At 37.2% G+C, this 18,003-nt stretch overlaps 4 protein-coding genes across 4 annotated transcripts; 1 reads left to right on the top strand and 3 right to left on the bottom strand.

Moving 5' to 3' along the window:
- Positions 1–4,540: 4,540 nt before the first annotated feature.
- On the bottom strand, positions 4,541–7,792 carry MELLADRAFT_95280 (uncharacterized protein; the record flags this gene model as incomplete). Its single annotated transcript, XM_007406781.1, has 15 exons — positions 4,541–4,577; positions 4,877–4,945; positions 5,035–5,121; positions 5,185–5,207; positions 5,269–5,290; positions 5,384–5,412; positions 5,493–5,645; positions 5,726–5,854; positions 5,921–6,049; positions 6,121–6,152; positions 6,216–6,653; positions 6,723–6,827; positions 6,935–7,046; positions 7,127–7,186; positions 7,271–7,792. 15 exons carry the CDS (start codon positions 7,790–7,792, stop codon positions 4,541–4,543), a joined length of 1,947 nt encoding a protein of 648 aa, XP_007406843.1.
- A 239-nt stretch (positions 7,793–8,031) lies between these two features.
- Positions 8,032–9,431, bottom strand: MELLADRAFT_71164 (uncharacterized protein; the record flags this gene model as incomplete). Its single annotated transcript, XM_007406780.1, has 2 exons — positions 8,032–8,498; positions 8,793–9,431. The coding sequence occupies 2 exons, from the start codon at positions 9,268–9,270 to the stop codon at positions 8,320–8,322; spliced, it is 657 nt and encodes a 218-aa protein (XP_007406842.1).
- A 1,850-nt stretch (positions 9,432–11,281) lies between these two features.
- On the bottom strand, positions 11,282–13,672 carry MELLADRAFT_74327 (uncharacterized protein; the record flags this gene model as incomplete). The annotated part of the gene is made up of 11 exons (XM_007406779.1): positions 11,282–11,454; positions 11,553–11,693; positions 11,764–11,872; positions 11,960–12,052; positions 12,160–12,301; positions 12,366–12,396; positions 12,488–12,595; positions 12,667–12,741; positions 12,916–13,033; positions 13,149–13,277; positions 13,366–13,672. 11 exons carry the CDS (start codon positions 13,411–13,413, stop codon positions 11,282–11,284), a joined length of 1,167 nt encoding a protein of 388 aa, XP_007406841.1.
- Positions 13,673–14,752: 1,080 nt separating this feature from the next.
- MELLADRAFT_34213 (uncharacterized protein) lies at positions 14,753–16,489 on the top strand (the record flags this gene model as incomplete). Its single annotated transcript, XM_007406913.1, has 3 exons — positions 14,753–15,739; positions 15,806–16,211; positions 16,305–16,489. Coding segments are annotated over 3 exons (1,578 nt in total), but the record flags the coding sequence as incomplete, so codon positions are not given.
- Between the last annotated feature and the right edge of the window lie 1,514 nt (positions 16,490–18,003).

Below are 18,003 nucleotides of genomic sequence, written 5' to 3'. Positions count from 1 at the left end.
GCTGCGCAGCTCACAGAATCAAATTCGCCTGATCACAAATCTTCATGTGATCGACTTGACTTGCCACTTTCTGGCTTTGAAATATCTTGCGATTGCTCATAAAGCACAGATATATAGCTCGGTATGTTGAAATCAAGCACACAGTCCGTTTGTGCAACTTCACCCAAGCTGTGAGCGCTACACTGACTTGTTTGACTCAAAGCAGGATAAGAACATTTGATTGAACGGTATGACAAGGCTGGATTGTGACTACAGAGTTCTTGCCTACATCAGTTCAAGCCTGGTTGGGTTTCTCTTTTTTGCTTTCATTTTGAAATGAAATCAAGGTTTTGATCTTGGATATGTGTCAGTGCAATCATCTATGACAATGTCATTTGAGCTCTTGACTGAGCGAGAAAAATGAAATATTTTTTTCAAAAAAAGACTTGGTTTTTTTTTCTGTGATGAGACCAAAATGTAAAAGCACAAAAGTACACACGGACTCGAACCCACCATCAATGATTCAATGCACTGAGATATGTGCCGTGTCAAACTACTACACTACGAAAACGATGAGGAACGATGGGAATATGCATTATCGATATTGCTGAACAAGAGCTGGGCTTGGCTGTACGGTCAATCTGGTCATACCAAGCTCTACATTTGTTGTCGAGATAGTTTGCATGAGTTTCAAGATATAGCAAAGCCAGAAAGCGGCAGGTCCGACTCCAGTCGATGGTATGAAGATTTGTGATCGGGCGCACTTTGCTCTCTGTGAGCTGCGCAGCGGCTTCGCAGCAGGCTGCGGCGAAATTTGGCCTCTCTTGTCTTCTCTTGTGCGGTTGACCCGGTCAACCTTTTTAGCAAAGGTAGTAAGCCTTTGAGTAATCTGTAAATTTCTGATTTCTTCTTAAACAAACCAATTCTAATGCCAATTCCCTTAATCAGTATCTAGCCTCAGTGATGTGGTTGGTGTTTCCCTACGGTTTCTGTGCACCTAATCTATTGGAAAGCATGGTTGAAGGAGGAAATGAAGTGGATGACTGGGCTCGTTTGGCCTTAGAGGCTATCAACTAGGCTATGGACTTCAATTTGAAAAATCAACTCCTTCAGCAGAGCTCAGTCAAGAAGGACTTTCAAGTTTGGAAAGGGGTAACTCAAGATGTCATTTGGTCAGACTTGAAAGAGACATGAACAACAAGATCATGGATGAAAAATTCAAGTGTTCTGTAGCCAGGAGTCTTCATAAGACCATAAAATTTAGATTTAAAACAATCTAAAAGAATAAATATAATAAACATGAAAAAGAATAGACCTTCTCAATACTGCCAATATGTCAAGAATAAGTGATGCTGTATACTTTCCTGAAAGTGTATGACACAGCATTTGTTTTATCACAAAAATAACCTTTTGATATTAATCAAATGAAGAGAGTAGCCATGCTCAAAGTTGACCCGGTTACAAAAATTCTGATTGGCTCAGTTGACTTTTTGGCTGTGAGCTGTCAAAAAATGTCAACTTGATACACAAAGTTACTGCCAAAAAGCAACTGGGTCAACTAGGTTTTCTTCAAACCAGGTCAACATTGAGCGCGGCTATTCTCATCTTCATTTGAACCAAAAACCTACTGACTTCAGGTGTGTACAGTCATCTCTCTAAAAACCCATACCAATCCATAAACACTATGGGGTTTGATGGACTACGTCTTACTAAGATCTCTCTAATAACCCATAAAACCTATTCTAGGCGGCAAAATATGGGTTAGGAAAGATCCCTTTTGAAAAACAATGATTTCCATTTCAAAGAAAAGTATTACAAAAAGTTTGCAATATTCAGGGCTTGGATGAGAAATAGTGTTTGAAACTTGATTAAGTCATTGGATTTGAGCATGCTGAACTGAACTTTTGCAAGACTTGGCAAATAGCTTTTCTGCAAGCCCTGGCTTCCCCTTGCATTCTTCATGCCTGACATCTTCAGCTCATCTTTGCTGAGGGTCTTAGCAGCATCATAGAGATGGCTGATATTTTTTATTTTCTTGAGGATAAAGGCCTTATCAATCATATTCCCAGGCTTAATGACAAAATCTTCATCTGCCATTGAAAACACCTTCCCTTGGCTGACCACAAGATCACACAGTGGCCCCATACGTCAATCATTTGTAGATCTTAGCCAATCATAACCTTTTTGAGTATTTTCTGTTAATGTTCAATCGACGTAAGGAGTGAATTTAATAAAGGACATAAATAAAACTAATCATTAAGAGTTAAGAAATCACTTAAACTTAAGGATAGACAAGAATGATGTCATACATTTCATTTAACCCCAATCAATCATATTCTTTTTCCTTATAATCCTCGAGCTCTCTGTTGTAGTTCTCTTTTCCCATCTTTGGAAAAGAGAACGTACGTATTTTATAAACTTGTTTTTCACTCAATTGAATTTTATCTGATATGAATTTGTTAGTCTTATCTTTGACTTAGATCACAGCTCACATTATCTACGTGTGCTTCATTTTATTATCATCTAACCTTTAACAGGTACTTTAACCTTTATCAATCTTTTCATTTCCATAAACTAGTGATTGATGTTTTCTTTGTATCATGTTGTTGTGTTATAGGTTAGTCAATATTCCTAAGAGCAGGATATAGTCACCTACTTATTGTTTATAGCGCTTCTATCAGGTAATTAAACGATCTTTGGAAAAGAGAACTCTTATCTTTCACTTAGATCACAGCTCACATCATCTACGTGTGCTTCATTTTATTATCATCTAACCTTTAACAGGTTAGTCAATATTCCTAAGAGCAGGATATAGTCACCTACTTATTGTTTATAGCGCTTCTATCAGGTTAGTCAATATTCCTAAGAGCAGGATATAGTCACCTACTTATTGTTTATAGCGCTTCTATCAGTTGTGTTATAGGTGTCAATCTATAGGATCTCATTCCGATTCACTCATACATTTTCATTTTCCAAATTGCTTTGTTAGGTCTTTAGGAAGCATCTTTGACTATGTGGTGGAGTTTGAGTGTTGAGTTTTGTGTTTATGTGTGGTCTATTGGTGATAAAAGTAAGTTGTGGAGTACAGAAAGGAATTTCACCCAGTTTTTTCACCAGTCTGAACCTAATCACACTAAAAGTATGGGTTACAGATAATGGTAGAGATATGGGATTTCTAACAATTTGCTCCACCCATGAATACATCAAACCCACACGGTCACATAATTTGGGTGAAAGACTTTTGCTATGCATTTTTATGGGTCATACAATTCCTTTGTCAAATTTGGCAGTCAGAAGCATCAAGATTCAGAATTTTTTCTATGCATTATCACAGGTTATGCAGCTGTGCGGGTACACAATTGTACGGGTTTGACTGTAATATGGATGGCAAAAATTATGGGTTATGTAAGAGTATGGCATATTGGGTGTATGGGTTTTCAAAAAGACAACTGTAAGTGTCATTCAATACCAAAGACCTATAAATCCATGCTACTTGATGACTATACAAATTATCTCAGATACAATTGATCCAAATACCAAATAAGAGAGAGTCTTCAAAAGATATCTGCCAATCAAACTCACTATATATATGCTAAACACAATGGAGAATTTTTTTAACCAAAGTAATGAGAATAAATGGTTCCTAGAATAAGTCAGGAGACATATGGATCAGTAGTATACCATTCAAATGAAACATCCAGATTCAATGAGACATGAGATGTACCCAAGTATATCAGAAGAGAGTGGCACATTGTGGTGTGTACAAATAAATGATTGGTTGGTGTATACCTGTAAGCCTACTAGCATTTATTAGGCTAGTAGGGTCAATAAAAAGTGTGTAGAAGGTCCACTAACTTCTACTAAAGTTGCGTAGATCAATATCCACAAGTATGAGCAGGTATGGATTTGGGCATAAGTGCTTTACTTGGAATAATTAAGTAAAGACTCCAGACAGATGACCTTTAAATAAAGGGTTTTGCCCAAGTATTTTATAATTAAAAATAAGAGCAACTGACAAGCAGTTCTCAAATGTAAATCAATTCACTTCTTGCACCAAGAAAGGTCATTAAAGGTTTCACACTGGGAACACAAGATCTTTAACATGAAGGAATTAGTAGATCCTCTGACACAAAGCCTTACAAAGGTATGAGGAGCTCAATCAATTTTTAAGAAATCCAAGAATTTCATCCTAAACAACCTGAATCAAATCCTTCAAGTCCCTATAAATGTTGACAAGAATAATCTGAAATCTTATTTCTTATTTGAGGAATGTTTAAAACTCATCAACATAAGATTTCTAATCAAACAATTCTGTAGATTTCTTTCGAATAACAAATCTCATTCTTTCAAATCACAAATATCCACCATGTATATAAGAAAAACCCAATCAATCAATCAATCAATCAAAAAACGTTCATTTTCAATATAATAAATAAGCAGTCTAAAACTCTGTAAAAAAACCTATAATTGTCAATGTATAAAGTCTCAAAAGAAAAAATCCAATCAAAAAACCAAAACCCCTACTGAGAATCCAAAGAAACAATGAAAATCATCATCATCATCAAATCAAACCACTAGGAATCTTAGCTTCTTTAGGTCTACCAAACCCCCAACATAAATCCCATTGTATTTCCAAATAACCCATCAGCATAGAAGAAAGCAAAAAGAAAAACTCATTAGTCAATTAGAAATCAAACTTTTTTCTAAAAAAAATACCAAAAAAAAGCGAAATTGATGAAAGGTTTTAAAAGTTGACGAATTCAAGTACATTGTTTTTTAAAAAAGTTGCATGTAGAAATATTCATTTTTCTACTACTTCAAATAAACCTTTTTCATAATGATATATGAAACCAAAAAAAACAAATTGAAAAAAAAACGAATAACAAAGTTATCTTACGGTCTAGTACTAGGAGAAGGTGCCACATCTTCTACCTTAACAGATGAACCAAGTTTAACCGGTTTAGGTCTAAAATTTGCGAGCAAAAAATGAATCATCATCTCACAAATTCAATTCAATCTTCTCTGTAAAGCAAAAAAGAATGATATTTGATTTACCTAGTCGTATCAACCGCTTCAATCGGTACTGAGTATCTTTCTTCATCACATCCATAAGCCTTTGGTGTTAATTTGATCACAGTATGTCTAATATACCTCATCAAATTCATGAGTTGTAGGTTGCACAAAATAAAACGTTAAGCTACTCACAATGGGATCTTGATGTAAGGTAACTGAAATGAGAATTCAATATATCAGCTACATAACGAAAAAGACCAAGATTGATAAACATACTTCTTCTTGATTCAAGTTGTGACTTTTTCAAAGCAAATCCCATGGAAAAAACAGCAAAACCCAAGTAAATGAACTCCATCTGATAAAACCACCAAATCAGATCACCAAGACTTACAAATACGCATAAAGACATCTCAAAACCGCCTAGAAAATTAATCAGTCATAAGTAAAACTAATACATAAAACATAGAAATCTTCAATCAGATCAAAAAGTTGATCTTTACCTGATGACAAACAATCAAGATATTCTCTTGACGTTCTAATTCCATGATGACCGGTTCCAATCTAACCACCACATCTCTATAACTTTCACCACCACGATAACGATAATTAAATTTATCATCATCACGTTCAGCATAATCTTCAGGATAGTGTTCCTACCGTGCGGCCATCATATATCAACAATAAGACAAAAATCTCTCTCTGATAAGTTGGGTTTCTTATGGAATACACTAACTTCAATTTCTTCATAGGTCATTCCATCACAAACACCAGCGTCTAATTCATCTAAGCTTTTCCATGTTAGTTTTGGATAAGGAAGATGTTTAGCAGTTTGAATAGTCCGTTTCAAAGTCGAAGTCCAAACCTAGAAAAACAGCAAAGACAGTTAATATTACCAAAAGAAACGTCTTAGTAGAACAGATAAACGTACCGTTAATGGAGTATCACCAATTGATCCAGCAATCAAATTAGGAAGCGCTTCTGAATATTGAGCACCTCTTTCTGATAAATAAGAATCGCCTCCAATCTTACCCTCCACATTATATTGTGATTCTCCATGCTGTTAAAAACAATCAAGTCAGAATAATTAATCAACGATGATGATAGAAAAAAAAGAAAAGTGTAACTAACGCGGGTGAAGAAGATTGAACGAGGTGTGACGTCTGGAATGTCATGGTAAGATCGGTGAGCTTCTAGGCATGATCAACATGGTAAAAGTGACTTACGTAGGTTCATCAAATAAAATGCAACACGAGAGGCAAGATACCTAAGAGCCAAGTAAAGCAAAACTAAATCAGACACAAACCTCCACAAATTTATCAGTTTATGAAACTCTAAAGAAACCAACCCATCAATCTTATTAACAGTCACCTCATACCCTACATTAACCACCTTACAGAAACTTAAATGACCTTCTGAAACCGGATCAATCGGTTCATAATTATCTTCATAATGTTTAATTCGTTTAATAAAATCTTCTTCTGCTTTTTCTTTTGGCATTCCATCATAATCTGGATCTCCACTTGCCACCTTAACTGCTATATTTCCTGCAATCACATTGGGATCTGTACAAATCGATTCTAAGAAAATCAAACTGATATTTCTTTCTTTTTTTAATCTGGTGACGATTTTATCTCGACGTGCTTTAGTACTATTAGTTGCGTCTAGTTACAGTTACATTTCAGAATTAGTTCAGTTTACCATGAAAGAGAGTTCTAAGAAGGATAACTCACCATGGATTCCAACATTTCCTCCATCTTTTAACCAAGTGATCAAGCTTTCTAAACATTCACTAGCCATCTGTTCCCTAACTTCACTGGCATTTTGATTCGATGGATCTGAATCAAAAACATTTTAAACCATCCCACATCAGAATTTGAACTCCGATTTGATGATCACCAAACAAAAGTCCTCGTGGAAGATCAATCGAAAGTAGTATTCTTACCAAAGAAATTAGCTGATTGATCTTCTTTTTGTCCTAGCTTTTGAGCTCGTTCTCTATACCTTTCTCTTCGATATTGTCCAACATTAAAAACCTTGACACTAAACTCAAGCCACTATAACCAAGATGAATCAATGAGATCACAAAGATTAATAGATGATCAACAAATAAATCTAGGTGACCGATCAAGCTGACTTTAAGATATCTTTGTAGTTTATTACTCAAGTAAGATTTTCCACGAGCCGGTAATCCAACCTATGACCAAAACCAAAACCACATCTTAGTCAATACAAAAGATCCAGATGATGATCAAAGAAATCAATAAACTGATAAACCAACCATAGCCACCACAATCTTAGCCTCACTATAATCAGGTTTCTGTACTGCACTACCAGTACTACCTTTACCTTCTAAACCATGAAAAGAAAAAGAAGGATGTCTACTTTTACGTTTTTGATGATGATGAGGAGGAGGATGTCCAATCGGATTCGAAGTAGGTACAACAGAAGGTAAAACTTGAGGACTTAAGATCGGACTTGTATTAGTAGAAGATTGACCAGCTGCATCTGAATATTGAGAATGTAAAGAAGATTGACGTGAAAGTGAACAGAGTGAAGGTGAAACAGCACGAAAAGATGGTGAAGTAGAATGTAATCTAGGTGAAGGTTGTGGTAAGAGTGTAGGAGAGTTTCTTATTGAGTTTGAAACTGATCTTTTAGTGGGAGTTTCCTTGGGAGTTGGAATTGGTGATAGATCATTACGCATAGGTGAATCTGATAATTGATGAGTTTCGATTGGTTTTGATTCTTGATTGACTGAGTGTTCTTCTTCATGAGTAGTTAAACCGAATCGACTGGACATCTTGAACAAGTTGAGAATACTAAAGTAAGTCAAGAAGAACTGAGAAATGGGAAATGGGAAATGGGCAAAATCAAAAGTTAATCTCAATTCAATTCAATTTGACTGTTTACCATTCGATCAATCTCCAGATAGGTAACCGAATGATGATGTAATCATATACAACACTGTGTAAATCTTGATCAGCACAAAGCTCACAACTCACTTCACACTTCATACATCAAAACCTAACTAACCCAATTCAGTTTCAATCCATTTTCATAAATTCTCAATTTTACAAGATATTCTTACTATCTATATCACATCACCATCACCATCACGTCACATCACATCCAAAAAATCATATACACTTCAATCAATCAATCAAAAAAAAACATTTTCTCTTTCAAACAAATTCAAACAATCAAAAATCAAAACAAAAAAAGCAATATTAAATAAAATCATCTAAAGTCCAACAACTTTAAAAACCAATCACCCCCTTGATCTTTCTTTTCATCTTTGCTCCTTTCAAACCGGACAAAACATACATCTCATTTATCATGACCAGACTGATTCCTTAAAGTTCCTTGAATAGCTGGATCAATAGCTCCACAATGAATTCCCGCAGTATTAGTAGTAGAAGAAGAATCAGCACTCAATTCACCCATCACTCTACTCTCATCATTTTGATGATTTTGTAAAGAAGTCATGGATGGTCCAATCGGATTAGCAGTAGTAGTAGTAGTTGTAGTAAGATCATCAGAGTGACTTGTAGAAGTTTGAAGATTTTTAAATGAATTAGTCGGTTCAGAAGTCACAATTGATGGTTGATTTGGTTCAAGATTAGATTCCATTTTCGAATTTAATTGTGGATCCATCTCGATTGAAGATCTAGTAGGACTCTTCACACTAGATACTTTTGTTTGATCTAATCTGGAATTTGTGATCGAGCTAGATGATTCGGTTCTATCATGTTGAACATTATGATTTGAGTGACTATTACTACTACTACTACCGGAAATAGCATTTGGTTTAATTGTTTCTGAATCTTGTTGAATTGTTTTAGGTGTAATAAGATTGGTTGGAATTGAATCTGTTTGAGTTTTACGTTGTTGTTCAATTACTAATTCCATTTCTTCCATCACACTTAAAGGTTTCGAAGACAACTTGGGTTGTGGTTGAACTTCATTTGAAATCACTTGAGGTGTGACGATGATCGATTCAGGTACCACTTTCATTGTTTCATTCATAGGAGCTGGACTATGAACAGCAACTAAACTTGGATTGATAGAATCTTTCCAATCTGATGCTAGTTGATCAGATGTGATCGGCTGAGAGGCGGTTGGGTTTGAAGGGACTGGTTTTGAGGAAGATTGAATGACTGAAGGTGTTGGTGTGGTCGGTAAATTCGCTGTTAGTGAGGAGACCGTACCTGCCATGATGGGAGCAGGTCGAGGATTCACGACCTGATCAGAAGCAGCAGGTTGCTGGATGGAAGCCATGGGTTGTGGGCTAACCACATTTGGAGGCTGATTGACAACAATAGGTGCTGGAGTAAGAGTAGAGGTGATCGCATTTGGAGCGGGTAAAGAAGTAGGAAAAGCTTTCGCCTCTTGAGAATTTATAGTTGGTGGTGGAGGGATTACTTCCGCCGCTATTGATGGTTGGATCACCTTTGCTGTTATTGATGGTTCGATAGTTGTTGGAAGGATCTGACGTTCGGGCAGCACTTGCAAGTTGGGATTGGTGATTGTCTGTTCAATCAAAGGCTGCGGACCTGCTCTGGCATTACTATTATTAACGACGGGAGATGACTTCGGTGGCTCTGATACCTGATTAGATGATCCAGTGGACTCCACAGCTATCGGAGCAGAAACCCGTGTCTCACTTTGTTGGCTTGGTTTGTCAGTTTCAGCTGATGTGACTTGAGGTTTAGGAGATACGATGGCACAGACGGTGTCTACGGTCTGTTGAAGTTTCGGTAGTTCTTCATTAGGATGACGCACTTCGGAAATCTTCATGCTAGCAGTTTTTACTACATCGACTGGAGCTTGATTGACAATTGGACGAGTAGCTTGGACGGGTAGCTGAGCTTGAACAGACGGCTGAGCTTGAACGGATGGATCGGCTTGAACAGGTGGGTGAGCAGCTTGTACGGGTGGGCGAGTAGCTTGTACGGGTAGCTGAGGTTGTATTGGTGGATGAGCAGCTTGAACGGGTGGAAGTGTAGCTTGAACTGGAGGATGAGTAGCTTGAGCTGGAGGATGAGTAGCTTGAGCTGGTGGCAGAGTAGCTTGAGCTGGTGGCGGAGCTTGAACTAGTGGCTGAGCTTGAACTGGTGATAGTGTAGCTTGAATGGGAGGGTGAGGGGCTTGAACTGGCGGATGAGTAGCTTGAACAGGTGGCAGAGTAGCTTGAACAGGCGGAAGGTTAGTATCAAATGACATATCAGACCCAGCGAAATCCAAGATTTGTTGTAATTCATTCACATCCGAATCCGACATGATCACATTGGAAAATGTTTGACTGGTTGGTTCAGGAGTTTTTTCAGATGGGACGATAATAGAAGGAGTTAATGATTTGATTTGAGATGTAGAAGTAGACGGTTCCCCCTCTGTCATTTCGATTTCAGGAGCTACTGAGACAGAGATCTTGGAAGGTCTTGAGTTGGGTTGTTGATTTGATTCGGGCTTTGAAGGATTTGAAGGTGTGACGAGTTCTTGTGCGATTGTGAGTTGAGAACGCGGTTCGACTTCATCGATTTCCATTTTGTTATCTGCCTTCTCTACTGAAGATGTTGTAGGAGGATCATTTACTGAAATCTGTTGATTTGTTATACTTCCACCGGTCGCACTCTCCGTTTCTTGCGGTTGATGTAAACCATTAGACTGAGAAGTATGCCGGTTAACATCTTCAACTAAAGCCGTAGCCATCCTATCAAGTTCCATCAAATCTGCCTCTCTCTCCGCCTGAAGAACTACTTCGTCCCGTCTGGGTGTAGGGGGTTCCGACCTTTCTGACAAAGGTGAAGAGCCAGATTCATCAGTGCTAGTAACCGGTCTCCTTGTGCCGTTTGCATCGCGACCCCATTCGACATTAGGGCCCCCGTGAAACAGTGGAACTTCGTTTTCACATATACCCCCTTTCCTCCAGGCTCGGCTCAATTTTCTTGGTCGTTTATTTGATTGTACATCCCTTCTTCCACCTTCACCTTCATCCTCACTATCAGAATATTCATCATCACGTTGTACCAAGGCATCCAATAAGCGCTCTATGGATGTGAAATTCAGTGTCAGTGAACAAAATACGTTGTGTAGTAATATCAGCAGTTGATTCAAAGTGATCGAAATCAAAACAATCACTCACGTGGTCTCCTTTCATTTGGATCATCTAAATCTTCATCCACTTCCATATCATCATGAGGTAATCGAGGTATTGCTAATCCCCAAAAAGCAAAGATCATTAATTTCAAGTCAAGTCAAGCAATGACAGAAACTGATCATAAAAAGAAAACTAACGTTGCATCTCAACTGATGGTACAGGTATAGTATGTCTTAGATTCTCAAAAATTTGAACCTTGACTTTTTCAAGATATCTATCAACATTCATATCTTCCATATTTGAGGCAGGTACATCTAAATGATAAGTCGGACCAAAATATTCATAATATTCATTCATGGGAATTTCTGAAATACAACAAATAGAAAGTCAGTGTTTGAAAGGCATCATTTTCTTTGCTAAATTCGGGATAAGCTGCGAAGAGCCGTTAGTAGAATGAGCTTACCTCGACACAATTCTTGACCAGCAGCCAATCCAGTCTCAAAGGCCCAAGTCCTTGACACATTCCGTATAGTATAACCACCACCACCAAGTAAAAGTAATGGCAGCCCCAAAGATTTAATAAACTGAACACAATTTGCATGTCCTAGGTTATAGAATGATCTTCTTAGCATTATGCAACACTTTCTTTCGAAGAAACTTGAGGGTTTTTTTACCTTTGAGAGAAACGTTAAAACTTCCTAACCGATCACCTGCTAACGAGTCACCTCCACATTGTAAGACGATAGCTGAAGGTTGATAAGTTTCCATAATCTTCATGATGACCTATATAAATCCAACAAACAACACAAAATATATATCTGTCAGAAGTACACCAACATCAATGAAAGAAATCCGAAGTTTTGAACTTACAGGTTCGAAGATATTTTTATAAGCTTCATCAGTAATTCCATCTCTTAGAGGAAAATTAACAGCATAACGCTTTCCTTTACCACTACCAATATCCTAAGAGCGAAAAAAAGACCCCACAAATAAGTTTCAAGAGCATAAAAATCAATTCGAATTGTAAAACATGAAATCCATCTACATTGTAGAAAATGTGTTTGACTCACTCTCAATTCTCCTGTACCAGGAAAAAATTCTCCATACTTATGAAAACTACAGGTCATCACTCGATCTGTGGTATAGAAAGCTTCTTCAACACCATCTCCATGATGAACATCAATGTCTACGTATAAGACTCGTTTGTGATATCTGAATAGAAATCAAATTATATAAGCAAGGGTTAAATAGGTATAGTAAGTAAAGAAAAATATACCTCAGTAGCTCGAGGATACCCAAAACGATGTCTATAATAAATCAACAAGCATAGATCGAAATGCATGTGGTGATCCATCAGTAAAGCTCCATCAAATCCGAAAGAATGAAAAGGATACAAACCATTAACATAACAAAACCCATTAGCTTCAGCTTTTTTGGCATGATGAAGTCCACCAGCCCAATTGACAGCAATATCACATTTATCACGTGATAGTCGTGCAGCACCTTCTATACTCCATGAGAATTCGCAAAAGAATCAGATTTGTGTGTTTTGGGGGATTAAGTTGAATTTTGCTTACCCATTGAACCGCCTGCTGAAATTGAACAGTATTCGAATAAACCATCAAAGACCGGACAATCATCACCCAAGTTAACTGATGATTGAATCACCACCGAAAGTTTCAAGTGTTCATAAATCAAATCCAGTGAGATATTCCCCGGACGACAAAAGAAAGAAATCAAGATCGGTTGTAAAAAAATCGAATTAATTTACAAGGTTTGATATATCATGAAAAGAAATATATATATTAGAAATAAAATCGACTAACATTTAGCTTGTTCTTTTAAAAATCCTTCCATATTATCAGGTGTAACTCTACTAAGGAATTCCACATAATCATCTGTATGAAACTGAGCCATTTCTTTCCTTGTAGCAGGTTTAGCACGCTGAAGAGAAAATTAAATTGGAGAAAAAGTTTAATATTATAATTCTCAGCATTATGGGTCAACAAAATTCGGATTTGAATTGGTTTTGGAAATCATCAGGGGTTCTAAGACTTACAAAGATTTCCATTTTTTTATAAAGTCCATAATTCATTACCAAAGCATGTGTCATTCTGATTCGATGTGGTTTCATTGGATGACCAGGTCCATAATGATAATTACCAATATCCGAATCGAAAAAGTAACACTTGAGTTCCCCCAAAAGAAAAAACACCAAAGATCGGATTAGTGAAAGAAGATAAATTTTTGAATGGCTTCCACGCGTTCTTACTTACTATACGTCGTTTACGATCACCTGCTATTGGGGTCATTAGACCTGACATATTTGAGAAATGGTTTGATGAATGTTGACTTCAATGAGTTTTCGAGAAGAGAGGAGTGATATATAAATTTTCTCAAGGTACAAACAAACAAGCCGTGTAGGAGGTTTTGTAAATTCAAACGGAAGATGAGGGTGATAATTAATTTTAGGATGATGGATAGGCTGGATTGGCGAATCAAAGTTTATTCGGGGTTTTAATCAATTGTTATCAAACTTGTAGTGGTGATGGATGATGTTGTTTAATAAATATGGATTCATGATTCTGGTCTGAACAGATTCCATGGCGAGATGGAAGACAGTCAACATTTCATAACAAGCACTCAGCAGTATGTCTATAACCGGGAAATCCTACCTGTAGCTGTATCATAGGCTGTGATAGGTCAGCCAAAGTCTCTTTCACGCTGAAATCACAGCTCTATCACTCTACTGTAGCGAGGGATGCCCATGACAGGTCTTTTGGTGGTATGTGTGACATCTTGTATGTAGCACTCTGTAAATCTGTGTCGAATTTTTCATGCTGCAGTTTGAGAATTGTTTGAATTCAAGAACTCAACCAATCCGACATCGACCCTTCAACATGACCAAATCTAATCAAAAACGAATCAAAAAACCAAAAAGACCTCCACCAACAACAAATCATGAATCAGAATCAGAATCAATCAACGAAGATAACTTGATACCAATTCCAATAGAATCAGGTCACGATTCAACCAAACCCACTCCATTTGATCGATTACCTTGGAAAACAATCAAATTACCTGAATTAATTGGCGATGGTTTAACTTTTGAAGCTGATGGTGGAATGCTTGGTTTAGAAGAATTAGATGGATCAGTTTGGGAGCAAATCAAATCAGGTGTTAATCCTAAATCATTCATGAACAATGATGATGAGGAGGATGAGGATGAGGATGAAGAAGAGTTTAAAGGAATCCAAGATGATGACGAAGATATTAATTTAGATGAATCCAAAGATTCAACTTCAACGGATCCCAATAATAAAACAGAAACGAAATTGAGTGCTGAGAAATTAGAAAGGAAACTGGCCAAAAAAGCAAGATTGGCTGCTTTACGTCAAGCTAAAGCTGAAAAACGTCAAACTGAAATATCAAATGAAGTGATCAGACCGAACAAAAAGAACAAGATTGATAATCAAGATAAAGATCTCGAAGGTTTAAAAGATGTTGATTGGGCATTGGCTGCTGAGATTGATGGGTTATCTGATATGGAAGATGATTTTGAATTTGATATTTCAAAAATTACGTTTAATGGTTAGTGAGTTTATAGTTTTTGATTTCTACTTTCCTTTGATATCAAACACGTCCTGATGTAACCACTTGTTCTACTCAGACGCTTTATTACCAGGTTGGAGTCATCATCAACTACCAAGTGTTTTAAAACATGCTATTCATACACTTTCTTTTGATAAGCCTACCCCAGTACAAGATGCTACTTTACCAATCTCATTATCCTCAACTCCATCTCGCGATTTAGTGGCAATAGCCGAAACTGGATCTGGTAAAACCTTGGCTTATGCGATCCCGATCATCAATTCACTTCTAGATTCTTTAAAGCTTCCAACCTCACCTGATTGTCCAGATGATTTACCCATCAAAGCATTAATTTTAACACCTACACGTGAATTATGTCTACAAGTGAAATCTCATATCGATTCATTTGTTTTAGCCATGTGTACACCAACTGGAGATACAGGAAAAGAAAAACCAAAGAATCGATCCGGAATCTCAACTATAGCTGTTTGTGGTGGGATTGCAGCTGCTAAACAACGTAAACAACTCGAACGTAGTCAAAGATTATATAACTCTGAAAGAGCTGGTAAAGGATCGATTCTTGTAGCTACTCCTGGTAGATTGTGGGATTTGATTCAAAGTTGGGATGCATTAGCTAACGGGATTCGGAGAAGGTTAGATTGGCTTGTGGTAGATGAAGCAGATAAGATGGTAGAAAAAGGACATTTCGCTGAAGTAGAAAAAATTCTTAAACTCATTCAACGTCCTTCTAAAACTCTTGAGAATAGTAACTGGGCTGATGATTGGGGTAAAGATCAAAAAGTGGTAGTTAAAGAAGATGTTCGAACTATGATCTTTTCGGCTACTATGGATAAACATTTACAAATCAATTTGAAGAAGAATTGGAGACAAAGTAGAGCTCAAAGAGATAGAGTTGCGGCTACAAAGGATCCTTTAGAAGATTTACTAGAACGAATTGATTTTAGAGATGAGGAACCTGAAGTGATTGATTTATCACCTAAAGGACGTGTCGCGGTTGGATTAAAGGAATGTAAGATTGAGTGTGTCCTCAAAGATAAGGTTTGTGATCGAATTAATATCGTAGGTTACTGAAAAGATATGCTGATCAATGATTTTTTAATATAGGATCTCTATCTTTTTCATTTTCTTCTAAGATATCCAGGTCGAAGTTTAGTATTCTTATCATCAATCTCAGCACTCCGAAGATTAGCACCCATAGTCACCCTTCTATTTCCAAAGTCAACAGTTTTAACATTACATTCAGCAATGCAACAACGTGCAAGACTTAAATCACTTGATAAATTTAAATCTTCACCTAAGACGATTTTACTTTCTACTGATGTGGCTGCTAGAGGTTTAGATATCCCTTTAGTAGATCATGTGATTCATTATCAAGTTCCTCGTACGGTAGATTGTTATGTCCATCGGTCCGGAAGAACTGCAAGAGCGGGTAGGGATGGAGTTGCTTTGGTTTTGATTGCACCTGATGAAGTTAAGGTTTGGCGTGGTTTGATGAGAAGTTTAAACAGAGGTTAGTCATCATTTTTCGGTATCCAATCATGAACTTTATAATTTTAATAGATTGTTCTGACGAAATGGGTTTTCATTTTTCGTATTTTTACAGTTGATAATTTACCTTCTCCACCTATTGAACATTCGATTTCTAATAAATTGAAAGAATTGGTCACTTTAGCTAGTAAGATTGATGAACTTGAACATAGATCAACTAAGAAATCAGCCGATGCGAATTGGGCCAAGAAAACAGCTGAATTACTTGATATTGAGGACGATGATGGACAATATGAGTAAGAATCCAACTTGAACATCTCTCTCTTTGAAGAACTTTTTAGTTATTAATTAATACGAAGCTAACTGATTTCCAATTTGATTACTTTTCTTGTATCAAGTTCTGATAATGATCCATTACAAATGAGCAAGCGAGCATCAAAATCAGTGACCACCAAGATCAGAGCACTTAAATCTGAATTATCATCCAAACTTGCTCAACCGATTCAATTACCTTGTAAGATAGTTAAACAAACAAGACAAAGAGCTCATGGGATTTCGAATTGTTTTATTACTGATCCTGATTTGATGCAAAGGTTGTTGGATGGTGAAAGTCATGAGAAAGTACTTGGCTTGGCTAAGGATGTGAATGCTGTTAAAGATTTAGATGAGCTTAAAAGTAAGGGGAAACGGAAACGGATGAAGTAGTTTGCTTGGTTTGGATTTTGGAAACCGGTTGGGGTTAGCATATGATTCTGGTTGTGGTGCTGGGTATTTACTTTGGGTTAGGATGTTTTGTTGTCCGACTGTGAAATTGGATCATATACTGCAAAAACAAATCATGTGCCATATTAACACTTCATCTCATAGCAACAAGTCTTGCGATCTGCTTCCATTCCTTCATCGTCTCGAATGGAATACCTACTCAGCTTCCTTCAACGGGTTTCGTAACATCTCAGGCGGTAGACAAAGGAATATGTCAAAGGCATTGATCCGATCATCCGTGTATTGCTAGCCTGAACCATCTGTTTTGAGAGACACCTTTAGTCTTTATAAACGGGCTTCATGGACTGGTGTTTGTTGTAACTTCTGCTTCTATGATGGGATTGTAGCCGGGCTGTATTACATTCAGAGTACAGGATGCAGAGTCGGCGTAATGAGATGCACTGAATCACACAAGTTGCTGAGCCAGGCCAGATCAACGCAAGGGAAGTCGAGACATATCTCGATGAGAGAAGTCTCGTGTAAAGAAACGCGAGCAGTCTAGAATTAGACTGCATGAGCCATCGCTAAAGCCTAACAAGACATTTGTCCGCAAGACATAAGTTAAAGAGAAGGAGATGATAGTTCTCGAGGTCATCGCTAGATAGCAAGTGAGGAAGAAGAGACGATTGAGATCATGTGGTTGTCCAAACCGATCTGGTCCTCATCAGTTCTAAGACGGACCCTCATTCTCGTCTCTCCCATTTCTCTCATCTCTTTGGTTTCTAGACTCCATTCAGTTGTATTATAAGGCGAGTCTTTTCTTTCATTGATTTCCTTATTTTGACTCTATACGTACAACGAAGCTTATGCAATTTACCAAGAATGTGATGCATGTCTCTAATTGGTGTTGACCGTTTGACTTTGTTTATCAAGTGAGCTGTTGAATCATGAATGCAGTGAGCAAGATCCGATAAAAGTGTTTGATCGGATCGTAGGGTTATGATGGATGTGGGGAAAAACCTGAAGATACCCTCCTCACCATTACTTGATGAAGAAAGTCGTTTGATTGATACTTGAGCTTACTGTTTGATTATTGACCTTCATCATTCCTC

The sequence above is a fragment of the Melampsora larici-populina genome (assembly GCF_000204055.1).
Source record: "Melampsora larici-populina 98AG31 unplaced genomic scaffold MELLAscaffold_7, whole genome shotgun sequence".
In the NCBI taxonomy this organism is placed as follows: Eukaryota; Fungi; Basidiomycota; class Pucciniomycetes; order Pucciniales; family Melampsoraceae; genus Melampsora; species Melampsora laricis-populina.
This window is presented reverse-complemented; position numbering and strand designations above follow the sequence as displayed.